General features: G+C 47.5%; 1 protein-coding gene across 2 annotated transcripts in view; it reads left to right on the top strand.

Moving 5' to 3' along the window:
- PAPPA (pappalysin 1) overlaps positions 1–12,536 on the top strand; it is a 179,033-nt gene extending 166,497 nt beyond the window's left edge. For both annotated transcript variants that reach the window (XM_085077215.1, XM_085077217.1), the window contains exon 22: positions 6,144–12,536. In XM_085077215.1, coding sequence (XP_084933341.1) covers positions 6,144–6,251 — 108 coding nt within the window. In that variant the 3' untranslated portion in view covers positions 6,252–12,536. The remainder of the gene's footprint in view (positions 1–6,143) is intronic.
- Positions 12,537–14,311: the final 1,775 nt, after the last annotated feature.

Below are 14,311 nucleotides of genomic sequence, written 5' to 3'. Positions count from 1 at the left end.
AAAACCTGCCTCACTCAGTTATCACTCAGGTTTTCCTTCAACTGCTTTGCCCCATAGCACTTGGAAAAGAAAGAGAAAAATTGTTCTGTCCCTTCAGCCTCTTGACATTTCTGTCCAACACCTTGGAGAGGAAAACCAGCAAGTGCCTCAGCGGAAAACAAATGAGGACTTGTGGTAGATAGAGGGCCGTGTGGGATTCATCCCAAGCTTTGCTTATCTGAAAGATAGGCGAGTTATCAAAACCTCTTCAGAGACTTTATGGCCAAGAATTCAAGGCCTAAAGAAAGGAGCTTTGAACTGAGAGGCTGCTGCTGGCTCCATCAGGGATTTCCAAAGGCTGCCCCTGTCTCCCCAGGAAGGTGGAAATGTGTCTGTTACACTCCTACCCCTAAGCCCACAGAAATAACCACTTCTTGGTATTTTGGAGAAATAAGCACCTTCTCCCAGCTCTCTGACTGCAACACAGACCTGTCTCAGGGAATCTCAGGTCTTGCTCTGTTGTCACAACACAGTTTTGAGGCAGTTGGTGCTAATAGAAGCTAAAGTGACCACCCCGGCTGAGGAAATGCTGTTTATCCAGAAGAACCGATGCTCCTGCCACCATGCTGCTCCCAACAAGTTGCCTGACCCCAGCTGGGTGTGTTTGTCAGCTCTATAATTAGCCAGGGAGATACAATGAATGGTGGGTGAGCAGGGAGGAAGGCAGGATACAATGCTGAGTGTTGCTTCATGCCTCTGGAAGCGGCTGAGCGCTCCAAGCACGCGGGTTCACCCCAACGTGTGGGTGAACTCACTTCCCCACCAGCCCTTGGTCACAGGCTCAGTGGCTGGAGCTGTTTGCCATGTGAGAGGAGCGTTTCCAGTCAGGCTTGCTGGGATGGGAGCTTATTTTGGGGCTCAGAGCTCGGTTTCATAATCCTTCAGGGAGGCTTTCCAGGCGGCGATAAATTAAAAGCAGTGATGGTAGTAGCACATGTTGCCTATCCTGAGAGAACTGTTCTTGGCTTCAAGGGACATGGGGCTTCCCACAACATACGGCATTCCCAGGGGATGTGCTAGTGGAGGGTGTTTGCTTTGCTATCCGACCTCACTTCATTAGCAAGTGTTACAAAAAACAGCGAACAAACCTTCCCTGCTCCACCGCCAGCTATTTGGCCTCTGGGTGGTCTGGCTCCTATTAAATCTTTGGTGATTATTTAGACTAATTACATTCATGTTTGCACAATCAGTAGCACGAGAGTAGGAAGCACAGCTGATTGCTGAGCAACTGAGCTCCGTGTGGTTTGGCAAACGGGCTCCTCGCTCCGCTCCGCGGGCAGGCGGGGATGCGGGATCCGTGCGGGCTGGGCTTTCCCAGGAATCCCTGCTGGCTTGGGGCCATCCTGCTCCCACTGGTTCTGGTGAGGCTGCTCCCGATTTGCACACGATGGAGAGAGCAGAGCATCTGTTGGGTTCAGCTGTGTCTCAATGCACCACGGTTGCTGGTTTTGCTGGGGGAAAGCTCGGTTTATGACAGGGCAGTTAACAAAAATTCCAGCTTTTGGAACTGCATGTGCTGCATTGGAGAGGTTTCCCACCAGCTCTGTCTTCCCAGGCCCTCTGGAGCAGTGCCCTGGGTGTGAACCCACATACCAGCACCCAGAGTTAAAAGGGGGCTCACTCTTGCTCCGTTATCTCAAACTGGTGACCTCTATGCTGAAAACCACTGGGAAGACCCTCACAAGATGCATTTTTGTACCACAAGGGCCTTGTCAGGGAACAGAATACTCCCTGGTGTTTGAGCTGGGAGGCTCTGGGGAGGCACAGGGCTGTGACACTCAACACAGGCTGCCACACTTATCTCCCAGGCCACACTGCCCACCGAGGCTCTGCCTGTGAGCCCCAGTGAGGCCTGTCTGGGAGATTTCGCAAACACTTCAGGGCTGAAATCTAACAACAGCCTGTTTCCCAACACTTTGCAGCCCTCCTCCCCTGTTTCTCCCTCCCTGGGCCTGATCCTGCCTGTCCTGGTGCTGCTGCAAGCCAGCCCCAGGCACGGGCAGAAGGCACAGCCAGGTCAGCCTGATACCAGACTCCATGAGGGACAAGCTCACAGCCTTTACAGAGCTGTTTTCCATCCCTCCCTGTACCTGTCTGGGATTTCTCTTGTCAACATTCCCACCAGTTCCCTATAGACTGGCCTTTCTCAGCAGGGATCTGCCTTGGGATGTCACCAGCCTCTTCAGATAGGTGCAAGTAGCGAGGAGTTATGACCTCTCACTTGTTCCATGACCTGCATCCTAGTTCTGCACTGCTGTGTTGCATCATTTTCTTTGTTCCCACAGTTGGGAGCACGGCATCCAGGACAAATCCAGCCCTATTTCTAAGAGGCAGCTTGAGTTTTATCCAAAATCTCATCACTTAGTGTGGGAGAGGATGCCTAGCCTGGGTTCATGCACTGTGCAGTGATGGTGCTGAGTTGGTCGAGGCGTTTTGGATCTCATGTGAGTTACAGCTGGGTATCTGTGCCATCCTCCTGCCCAGCCCACACCTGCTGCCCTTGCCTGCTCTAGGTTCAGAGCAGGATGTGCCCTGTCCTGCACACTCCACGTGATGGGAATGATGGAAGTTGTGTCCCTTTTCTCTTGATGGTGGATAGTCTGTGGTCCAGAGTGGTTCTGGTGTGACTCACGTTCCCCTAAACACTGTTGGTCCAGTGCCATGACTGTTCTGGACCATGTCCAAGAGCTCTGTGTGTAGATGTGGGGAGCTGTGTTCTTCAGTTGTGCCTTTTTCCACCTGTTTTAGTTGGTCTGAAGATACAATATCTTGCATTACTTCATCAAAGGTCCAAGACAGGCCCTAAGCTTAATTTTTAGCGTTTTCTTCTCATTCTCCTAGACTTTTTCCAGGCTTTCTACATGGGGAGATGGATGTAGGTGAAAAAAAGGGCTTGATGTTTTGAAGGAAGGGGAGCTGACTCCTTACTCCTGGCTCTACAATGGGTCTCTCTGGAAATTTCAATGCAGGTCGTGTATTCTGGTAATGAGTTGGGCTTTCACAGACCTATTTAAAAAGAAAAGAGGCAGTTAATCTGGGAGTATGTATATCTGAGCTCCACACCTAAATGGGCTATCATTCAGTGAAAGGTTCAGCATTTATTATTTCTAGCACATCCAGCAGCTCTATTTCATGGCTGTGTACTCCAGAGGCTGTCACTGTGTGTGCCCAAGGCAACAGACAGTCCTTCTTCTAAGGGGTTTTGCAGTTTCTCTGAGCTGGGTACTTCAGACAGTCCCAGTAGATTCTGTGTGTGGGTTAGATTCCCTAAATACCTATGGAAATCACGTCCTCAGGGAACTCAAATGTGTATTTGTTGTAAATGTTGCCTAAAGTGGAAAACCCTGTATTACTGCTAAGTTTTTGGAGAATTTTGTCATGTCTAATACGACTGTGGCTGTGCTCATTACCCATGGAAATCTCTGCCTTTTCACATAATAGAAAACTGATCTCTGGAGCTCACTGCCATAAGACAAAACAATTCATCTATCTGGACAATAGCACTGTAAAAATCGAATTGCATAAAAAGCCTCCATAAGGGACATAAAGTGAATAAGACTGATCTGATCAGGAAGAAACCCTCCTCCATCAGGCTACCCACTGCTGGGAACTGCTGCTGAGCCACGAAGCTGTCTGCTCTGGGGGCCACAGCTCTGGCTCAGAGAGAAAACTTCTGCTCTTCTGTCCATGACCACTGTTGGGGTTTCTAGAGGACAATACACAGCCAGACATTTCTTTTCTAGTGGCTCCATCTCCCCAGGAATTGGCTGTAATGCTGCAGCAATCCAGTCTCCTACGTGCACCTTTTCAGGTCGCTCCAGGGCTGAGCACAGCCTGTGAGCAAGCAGAGAGGAAAACACAGGATTCACAAGGAGAAATGGGAGGAGAGGGAATGGAGGAGTAGAGCACTTAAGGCAACATCAAACTCGTGCCAGGTTGGGTGTCTAAGGCTGCTGTTTCAACACAGAGTAGGTGAGGGCAATGTGAGCTGGTGGTTTGGAGACAGAGCCATGCAGGGCTTTCTCTCCTGGCTCTGATGTTCCTGCAGGTGAAATGGGATCATGTTTGGGATCTCTGTGCCTGCAGCACATCCCACTTAAGCCTGGACAGCAGCAGAGACGAAGTGCAGTAGTCTGTCACCACTAATTTCAACCACTTTACTGAAATGCCTGAATTGGTTGTGTGGTTGACCTGTGTTCAATGCAAAGTGTGGATCCATCTTCCCTGTCTCTCCTCTGAACGAAGGGGCCACTTAATCGCCGTTGTCAGGTTGTTACAGGAAAACACAGGGAATTCAGGCCAGGGAGAGGAAAAAGCTTGATCAAGACAAATGAAAGGATCAGGTTCCCAGGTCTCGCCTCCAACCAGTAGCTTCATTGTACAACAGGGAGGATTTTTTAAGTCAAAATCATTGCCAAATCCAGATTGGACTGAATGATTCAGGAAAAAAAAAAAATAGGGGAAAACTCCAGGCATACTTGAATGTTTTGTTTGAGCATTTTCTAAGTGAAGCAAGTTTTTATTTCAAGACATAACTTTTTGCTGTGAAATAGTCTTTTTTATTTGTTTGCCTTGAAGGGAAAGGTCAAACCTGAAATGTAGCAGATAGTCTAAACCAAAATGTTTCCTTCTACACTGAACAGAAAAACTCAGTTTTTATTTTGCATGTATCTTTTATTTTTCCTTTCCAGTATTTTAATTCGGTCATTAAACAATCCCTCCTCAGCCTCCTCCTCAAACCCCATTGTTTGCAGACTTCTCTGTTTTCCTATCTAAGAATATTCATAACACAGTGATACGAGACAGTCCTGCTTGGGCTGGCTTCTGTTGCATCAAGTGACCCTTAAGCTCCTATTGTTTTCTGCAGTTTATAAACTTATTTAGTTGCCAGTTATTTGGATTCATTTGCTTTTAACCTTCTGGACTCTTTCTTCTCTTTGCAATCTCCACATTTGCGCAATTGGAGATTAAGATTATTCACTGGTTATTGAGTTCATAAGCCACCAAGGCCACGGCTGGATGAAGAATCATCACCCTATTCCACCTGGAGGGTCGGAGCTCCTGTGAATGGAGTCAAAAACAAGGGGAGGAGGCTCTCTAAGCCCTGATTTGGTGATGATCGTTGGCTATTTAGTGTCTCTGTCAGCATGTCCCTGCCTCAGGCTCCCCAGTTGTGAAATCAAGCTCCACACCCCTCCTTCCCGAATTGTGTTTGCGTCAGGAGAAAGGCATCCTGCAGAGGGACAGGCAGGGACTCGTGTGGAAGGTCTAGGTGGAGATGACAGCACAGTGCTGGGGCCGCATTCCTAGATGTGCTGTGGGTGATGCACGGGGAACAGACCGACCAGGGCATCTAGCCTGGAGGAAAGTGTTTGTGAAAGGGAGAGTGAGCGTGTGGCAGCAGAGCCAGGGAAGCAGACAGTGTGTGTGCAGCCCTCACTGGGCTGGGAACACTGGGACAGGTTGTGGCACTGCCTTGGAAGGAGTGTTAAGGAAGGGAATGAGGTCATTTGTTCAGTCTGTGCAGATGGGAGAAAATCTCGGGAATTCACTTCAGGGCAAGTGAGACACTTGTCCCACAGCCACCCCCTTTTCTGCAGGTAAATACTGTGATGCAATAGGCCCAAATCAAGTTTCACTAGCCAAGCATTGTTTCAGCTCCTTCCCACGCTTCTCCAGAGCAGTCACGGAGAGATGACAGATGGTGCATGCAGCAGTCCCTCACTGCATTCCTTTGCTGCTCCTCAGTGCCTGCTAGCTGCATCTCCAGACCTCAAACACAAGAGGTGCTCAGAGAAGTCTCTGCTGGACTCCACTGATCTCTGAGACAGTGCTTGGTTCTGCTTCTGAGGAACTGAACCCAAGAACATTCATAATCAAATGCACAAATGTACTTAAGTAGGACAGCAGCACCCAAACCATAGGGCTTTAGGAGCCTCAGTGCAGCACCAGCTCAGCACTAACAGAAATCACTGCAAAAATTAATGTAGCTAATGATTGCAGCTGATCTCTGAAGATGTCACCCTCTGGTTTTTTTTGTTCTCCAGGCTGCTGTAGGTGTGTTCCCTCCTTCATGCCTTTGTGGTTTTGGCTTCCTTCCCCAGGTTACACCGTTTCCCATGTCCTGTGACCTACAAGGAGACTGTGCTTGCCGGGACCCCAACGCCCAAGAGCACAACCAGAAAGACCTCCGTGGCTTCAGTCTCGGGTAACGCCAAGCGACGTGGAAAGGAGGACCACACTGCTCAAGGCAGGCTAGGAGAGACACCACATCCCTTTTGGTATCGTTTTTAACATTTAGCTGCTCAACTGGATGGCATTTCTGCACCAGAGACCCTTAGAATTCAACCAGTCTGCCTTTAATTTTTGTCCGAGGAGAACTCAAAGTAGGGGTTTATGTATTAATTATATCTTAAATAGTGATGACGAGAAACAAACAACCAAGAGTCAAGTCAAGAAGACTTTCATGTATCAAAACAGCATGTTATGCCCAACTAATTTGAACAGTTCTTATCTAGATTCAAGGCGAGAAACAAACTATTTATGTACACATATTTATAGAAATAAGTAGAGTAAGAGAGAGAGAAAGAGTGAGAGATTATGATCAACGCAAAAACACTTTCCCCTCCCCAGCACTCACAACTCAGACCGTTCGTGGAAGAGGCTGAGCTCTTGGAGGACTCCAAGCTGAGCCTTTTCTGATGCTGAATGCCAAGGTATCGCATGCTCTGGGCACTGTGGTTGGGGTGGGATCTCCACAGGGCTGGGGCCTCTTGGCAAGTGGCTTGCCAGGCACCCAGCCAGCTCGAGATGTGGGATGCATCTGCTCCTCACAGGAATGCTACTTCCAGCCAGGGAGCTCAGCAGACTGCAGTGGCCTTTCTGTACAGCTCCTCCTTCTCCCCTCACCCTCAAGGAGCCAACATGAAGCCCCCTTGTAGCCTGCAGAGCTTCTGGGACATTTCTGTGTGGAGCTGGGCAGGTGGTCCTGTGGTGGAGCCAGGGAGTGGGGAGTCTAAGGACTGGCATTGAGGAACATGGATGATTGCTTCTGAGGAGCAGAGAGAGGAACTCACACCCACACTTGTCATTTGAGCATGTCTGCTGCTGCTACTCCTGCTGCTATGTCCCATACAAATAGTTTCCTTACTGTGTCAGGACAGGGTGAAAAACAACCCCATGCAACCAAACAGTCTGCCTTAAAGCTTACCTACAACCTGCCTTTCAAACCCTCTGGTCTCTTCCTCAGCACTGGGGCAAGAAAACAGGACACCAGCCAGCCAAAGGAATCTGCTTTCTGGTCTCCACCCTGCCAAGTGGTTCTCTAGGCCTCCTCACTCTGCTCTTATGATGGTCTGTATCTGATAACAGCTTCATGCTCCTGTTTTCTTGGGAGAGGAGAAGAGGAGGAGGAGACACCTGCCATGGGGAAAGGCCTGCAGGAGACAGTATTAGAATTTTGGCCATATTTGTCAGTATTAAGCTACCAGGCCAGTGGGTTGGACCCTTTGGATAGAGCAGGAGCTTAGCTGTTTGTTATCTTCCAGAAAGAAGGGCATTAGCTGCAGCAGACCTCACACTTCCCTGCCATCCTTCTGCTCCAGCCCAGAGGGAAACATGTTGTGCCAGAGCCTTGGCGATTCCCTTGATCACAGGGTTCATTCTATTTAGTCACTGAGATACCCAGGGCATCCAATGCTGCCCCTGCTGCTGCTACAGCCCATCCCATGGAAATCCCAGAGATCTTTCCAGTGTGGCTTGGGCATGTGTCTGCTGCTTCAAGCTCCTGCTAGGAAGAACACACATCCAAAGGAGCATCCTTCCCAGTGTTAGGTCTGTCTGTTCCTTGGGATTGTCTTGACTTGTACAATGTACTAGGTAAAGACAGAAGGATTTTTTTCTTACTCCTGCTTGGTTGAACATTTAGGCAACTGGAGCAAGGCAGAAGAGTAAGGAGAGGGGTCATTTTGCTCATGGAGATGGATGTAAAAATGATCTGGAGAACTAGAAATGGAAAACTGATAAAATGGTAGGTGCAAGGAGCCAGGTTCTTATCACCCACTGTTGGGGTTGTTTCTATTGGAATAAACCAGAGATGAATCTCAAGAACTAAAATAGAGATGCCTGAGGAGGTGATTGTGGTTATGAAGGTGAGGAGCTCTCTGTTGTGAAGCTACAGCTATTCCTGGAGCAGGCCTGGCCATGGGAGCTGTGTGGATGGCTCTGCCCCCTCTGTGCAGGGGTGTACTGGAAAGGGAGCTGCAGTGGAATCAGGGTTCCTTCCATGGAGTTAGACTGAACCTCCTCCAGCTTAGAGAGCAGTGGCATTAGCTTCCACTTTTGCCCCTTGCCTTCTAACTAGTATGGGAAGTAAATAACTGTGGAAAAGTTGCTGCTTCCTTCTGGTCCCTTTGCCCTGCCCTGTTTGGTTGGCAGTTTGTTCATGTGCCACCCAGCCTGTCAGAAGAGCTCACAACCTCAAAAACCTTTCAGACTGATGACACATCATGTCCTCAATGCCTGAGGCATCTTGGCATGAATTCCCCTCTCCATCCCTCCTGGGTTTCATCCCAGCAGGGAGCCTCAGTTCAGCTCCTGAGTGCATCATGAAAATGCCCTCCCCAGTGCAGAGCTCAGCACGGAGTTGATTCCCCCCTCTTTTTCCCACTTGGGCAGTGCCCAGGAGAGACAGGTCTGTACAAACATTATTGCCACTTGCTGGTGTGGGCTTGCAGGAGCTCAGGGCCAGCTGAGCCCCTCTGGCCAGGTAGGGCCAGACTCTGCTTGCTGAGCTGCAGACCTTCTCAGCTCAGGGGAGATGGTGGCTTCTCACCAGCACAGCCTCACACCTCAGCTTCCCTCCTGCAGTCCTGGAGTGCCCCAAACCCCTTTCCCACGGGCAGGCTTTCCATGCTGCTATTTGATTTTTTTTTTTCTAACTACCGTGTTGGCACTGTCCATCTCCTCCAACAGGGCTGACAGGATCAGGAGTGGAAAAAGGTTCTGGTCTGAGTCACGTTAAATCCAATGGCTATTTTTTCCATTGAGGTAAATCCCCTCTGCATTTCAGGTGCTGTACCAAGCACTCAGAGAGATGCCAAGAGGGGAGCCATGGGGAACAGACACCTCAGCTCTTGTCCCCTGTGCTCCCAACCTTGGGCAAGGTGCTTGCATCTACTGCTCTCTATGGCCTCAAATGCCCAGTAGAGTCCTAGGAAAGACCCTCCCTGGCTGTGGTGGCCATTGGGTGGGAGGTGAGAGGGATATCAGCCACCACCTCCACCCACTGAGTCAGTGGTGTAGAGTAACATCAAGCCAGAAGTTTGGGGGATGAGAAGGAGGGTGCTCATGCTGGTGAAATTTAGCTGCTCATAAAGTCCAGGTCACATTAGTGCCAAGATCTTCTCCATCACACATAGTGAGCCAGGGCTGTACCTTACCTGGGGGCACCAGGCTGTGGGGGATGTCCATGGCCAGCAGGAGGGAAAGCTGGAGCAGAAAGCGGTGAATGGTGCACGGTGGGGTGGGAAACTCCAATCAGCTGCTACCCCTCTCCCTCCCCACCCTCTGGCAGATAGGCTGAGCTGGTGTCCTCCTGCTTTTCTTGCATCTTCTGCTGTCCCCCCCAGGCTGAGAAAGGAGGATGGCACCAGAGGACTCTTGGAATCGGGTTCCAGCTACCTCCCTTCCGGTTTCGGTTTCACTTGGTTGTAACTGTCGGTTTGTTCTAGGTTTTACCTGTGTCTAAGAAAAAAAAAAGGGAAAAAAAAAGAGAGAGAGAGAGAGAGAAAAGAAAGCCCCATAACCAACAAAAGTTTCTTGCTGCAAGTGATTCAAGTGGGGAAAAAAATAATATGTGAGGCTTTACGGAGAGAAAAAAAAAGAAAAACAAAAACCCATAAAAAAGGAGAAAAGTAAAAGAAAACCCGCGTAATCCAAATCCGAGACGAGCAAAGCCTATTTTTGTGCGTTTGAAAAGGAAAACACCGATTCTGCCAGCTGAGTAGAGAGCTAGATACTAAGTGTAGATTTCCCTAGAAGTACCGTGAGGTTTTATAACATTGTCTGGTTTTGTTTTCCTCGTGCGTTGTGATAAGTCCAGGAACTAAGGCTAAGGGGTTTTTCCCCTGATATATTGTTGTTTGTGGGGGGAGGGGGGGAGGAGTTTGTTATTTTTTTTTTTCCAGATTATTTTTTTAAGTGTGTATTTGTGCTTATTTTTACGTTATCCAACTGTACATACGCATTTAACCAGTATTTCACTGTGCTCGAATTACTGCACTCAGAAGAACTGCACAGTCTGAATCCCAGAGAGCTGCGAGAAACTGGGAGTGAAGGGGGAAAGAGAAAGCTGCTACCTGAGCAGACAGGTGATTCCCATTTTGGGGAAGAGGGGTGCTGACCACCCCCTTCCCACACTCCAGCCCGTTGGGTCCATTCAAGGCCGAGCTAGAAGACAGGAGGGGATGGGGTGAAGTCAGCCAAGGCTGGGATGCTCAGAGGGGTTTCAGAGCTGGCAGTTTGAACTGTTTTGGGTGCCATGGAAATTCCCAGCCTTTTGGCAGCATCTTGCCCTCCCCTGCCCAATCCCTGGAGGCCCCAGTGAGAGCTGATGGGCATGTTCACATCACTGGGAGAGAACCACATGCCAGGCAGAGATACGCCCCAGATATCTCTAGATATCCTCATGGTTGTGGGCCCCATTTTGGTCTCAGTGGTGCAGCTGAACTGATTTCTTTTACATTTTTTCCACGTTATCCCATCCTCTGGGGAAAGCCATCTGCTGCCTCCAGGTGACCTTGTCTGCTGGGCACACTGAAGCCCCAAGAACAGTCCCATTTCCCTGGAGGACCTTGACCACTGAGTTCAGTGGGAACATGACCACAATACCAGCAGGAGCAGGTCCAGGTGGCCCAAGATGAATTTGCTTGGAGCTACAGTCAATTTGGGCAATAGGGATTTGGTGTTGGGCTGTTCCTGCCACCTGGGGGGTTCAAACCTCCCCATTTGTTTTAGCAGGAACAAAGTGAGGTTTAATATTCTGTTTCTGTCTTCGTTTGGCAAATTGAGTTTTCCCCTTTTCACCGGATCTACACACCCAAGATTCATTAAGAATGAGAATCACTTCCTCTGAGGCCACACTCAAGAGCTTGGGTTGGCTTCAGGTGTTCAATGAGGAGTCTTGGTGCTACTTGTTGGTGGTTTTAGTCCTGTTGGGTCGAGATGCGGAGCTAACGAGTCCAAGCTGTCTTTGGTTCCCATTCTGGCTTAGTTTTTAGTCTTTTGGTTTTCCCTTCTTTTGGTGAGGCCACATTCAGCCACCAGTTTCCATCTTCTGAGTGCAAAGAACCAGGGCTTTAACGAAACATTTCACCAGCAATTCAAGAGGGAATTGGAACCATTGCGGAGTTTGCATTGTACGGCCTCTGTAATTACGTACCTGTCTGCAGATGAGAGGCTGAATTTTGCTCCCATCAAGTCAACACAGGTTTTTGTTGCTGTTGACTTCACTGGGAGCAGGATTGAGCCGTTCTATATATATAAATATATATATAAATATATATATGATATATATATAATATTATGTGGGTAATATTATATATATATCAGTGTAATATTTACAAATAAAACTGTGATCTCGTCTAGAGAAAAATGTATTCATATTACCAACTGCTCTTCCATATTTATGTATCATATTGTATCTTTTTATTATAATTATGATTATTATGGTTATTATTATTATTGTTATTATTATTATGGAATCTTTCTTGGCACCTTTTGGAAGCCACGTCAACCAATACTCCAATGAAGTGCTGAGGATCTATTTTCACAAGAATTCTACTGGTCTACTGTATAAAAGAGAAAAGAAAAAAAAAAAAAAAAAGAAACAAGCAAAATACAGTTCAACCCTTAATTCTGTACCTCACGCCTGTACGTTTGCTGCTCCAATTTTGGGTTTTATTTTGCGTTCGTTTGTTTTTAACGGATCTAATTTAAGTCTCCAAGCAATATATAAAGATGTAAATAGTAAAGCTTATTTATTAAGATTGTCATCATTTTTAATTTATATTTACACAATTGTTCATCTAATTTATTTTTTTTTTCAATACAGTTTTTAACAGTTGTCCTTTTTTTGGTTCATGATGTTTTTTAAATCATTTTCACAGAATTTCTTTATACAGCTTTTTCTCTTTCTTTTAATAAGCAACAACTTCCTCTGGTCTTTCAACAACAGGTCATGTTTCACTCCAAAAAAAAAAAAAAGTTATGTCAGATTCATCAGAAATATTTTGCCATTGTTGATTCCTATACCCTAAAGTTCTATATTATATAAATATATAATACCTTGTATGCTTAAATATTTAACTGTGTGATTTTGTATATATCTTCATACACATGCTCACACACATATGAGGGTTAATGTCCCCAGATGCTGGGAGAACAGAGAATCAGAAACACAAACAATATAAGCTTGTATTAAAGAGTTCTGAACTGGACCCCTCGCTCTTGCCACGTCTCCTTTGCTTTCGGTCGAGCTGATCCCAATCAGCGCCCATGGGAGCACCCGGCGGGGTCAGTCAGCCTGTGGGGTCCCACATCTGGCTGCACAGCTGCACAGCACCCTGTCCATGTGCTCCAGCTCTTTGCTTTGGGGCAGGGGGGTTGAAAACTGCCGTGTTTTGCCAGAGGGCTGCAGTGGGTGGAGAGGGCAGTGCTGGCCAGGGCTCTGCAATCCCAGTTTGCCTCCTGTGGGTTTGGCTCTGACAAGGTGGTTCAGGTTCTGCTTCTCTCTGGGCTGGCTGGTGGAGACTTTGGTGTGAGAGAGGCTTGAAAATCAAGTTGTCCATACTCTGCTTACCTTCTTCATCACATGCAGAACGTGTTCATCCAGAAAACCATTCCCAGGGGAAACGTGCCTTGGCTCATGGGTATTACCTGGGAGGGAAGAAAGGCTGAAAGCAAACTATGTGTAGCCACAGAGCTGAGCATCCCTATGCACAGAGCCTTTGGGCACATGAGAAAACAGACAGATAAAGATAAATCAGTCTCCAGTGGTCTAGAGAGAGCTGGGCTTGCAGTCTCCCCACCAGACCAAGGCCTTGTGAGGTGTGCACCAATAATTTATGTGTGGTGAGGGCAACAGACTGAGGGATGAGAATAAATACCTTTATTTTCTTTTCCTCTGGCATAAATAAGTGAGAAAAAATATGTTTTGCATTTTACCTCTGAAAAATCAGCATATTGAGCAGGGAGAGACAGAGATCTCATGGGCAAGAATACATCATGTTTTCTATACCATCCTTGTCCATGGTCAATGCATTATTAATGCAGTATAAGTGCATCACACACAGTCCTATCAATAGCACATACTGTAGATAAAAAGGCCCAGGAACGAGGCATTAAATGGGTTGTGTCTACAGCAATACACAAATCAATTGGCTGTGTGTTGAACTATCTATTAGGCATTAATAAAGACCTGAAGATGAGGCAGGAAACAGCGGGCAGCTCTCTCCTGCTGGGCTCTGCTCAGCTCCACTCCTCCTGCACATGCACAGCCACCCCAGGATCAATTGGAATGCACAGTCAGAACAACAGTTTCTATGTCCAGGTTACGTGTCTTGTCTGGAGATCAATCACTACAGAAAGCTGGGGAAATTGCTCTCAATTCATAGGGCAAAATCCTCTCCTGGCTCAAAGCCACAGCTCCTCAGGCAGGCATGGCATTGGTGACTGTGGCAATCACAGAATCACAAAATGGTTTGGGTTGGAAGGGACCTTAAAGATCATCCTGTAATGGGAAAATGAAGCTGTCAGCAGTGGAAAAATTTCATTTTTCTGGACATGGAGGCTTAAAAAACTTCCATAGAAGGGCTGGAATAAAAAGAAAACTCCTCACAGGTATAAAAGAAAACTTTTCACGTAAGCAAGGACATCTGAAAATCAAAGGAATGCTCAGGCTGGTAGATGTGTGCCCATGGGCTCACTTGCTTGCACTCATGCAGACACACAAACCCAGCACACCCTTTCTGGTCCAGCACTACCTTTTCCTGGACTTGTGCATTCCACCTTCTCAGTTTTTCAGTTTCTAAGGAACACACACCTGGAAGGTGAAGAAAAGTGAGCAGTACTGAAGCCAGAATTCTCCTTTGCTGCTCATTAACTACCACAACACTGCGAGGGCTCCAGATTTTTCCCTCTGCCCTGAATTGGAATAACAGCTGCCTACATCATTCAAGTCAACAACTGGCCTAAGTTCTCCAATAAAATGCAG

The sequence above is a fragment of the Lichenostomus cassidix genome, chromosome 17 (genome assembly GCF_008360975.1).
Source record: "Lichenostomus cassidix isolate B80296 chromosome 17, HeHo_3.0, whole genome shotgun sequence".
Taxonomy (NCBI): domain Eukaryota; kingdom Metazoa; phylum Chordata; class Aves; order Passeriformes; family Meliphagidae; genus Lichenostomus; species Lichenostomus cassidix.
Note: the sequence above shows the minus strand (reverse complement) of the source record. Positions and strands in the feature narration are given on the sequence as shown.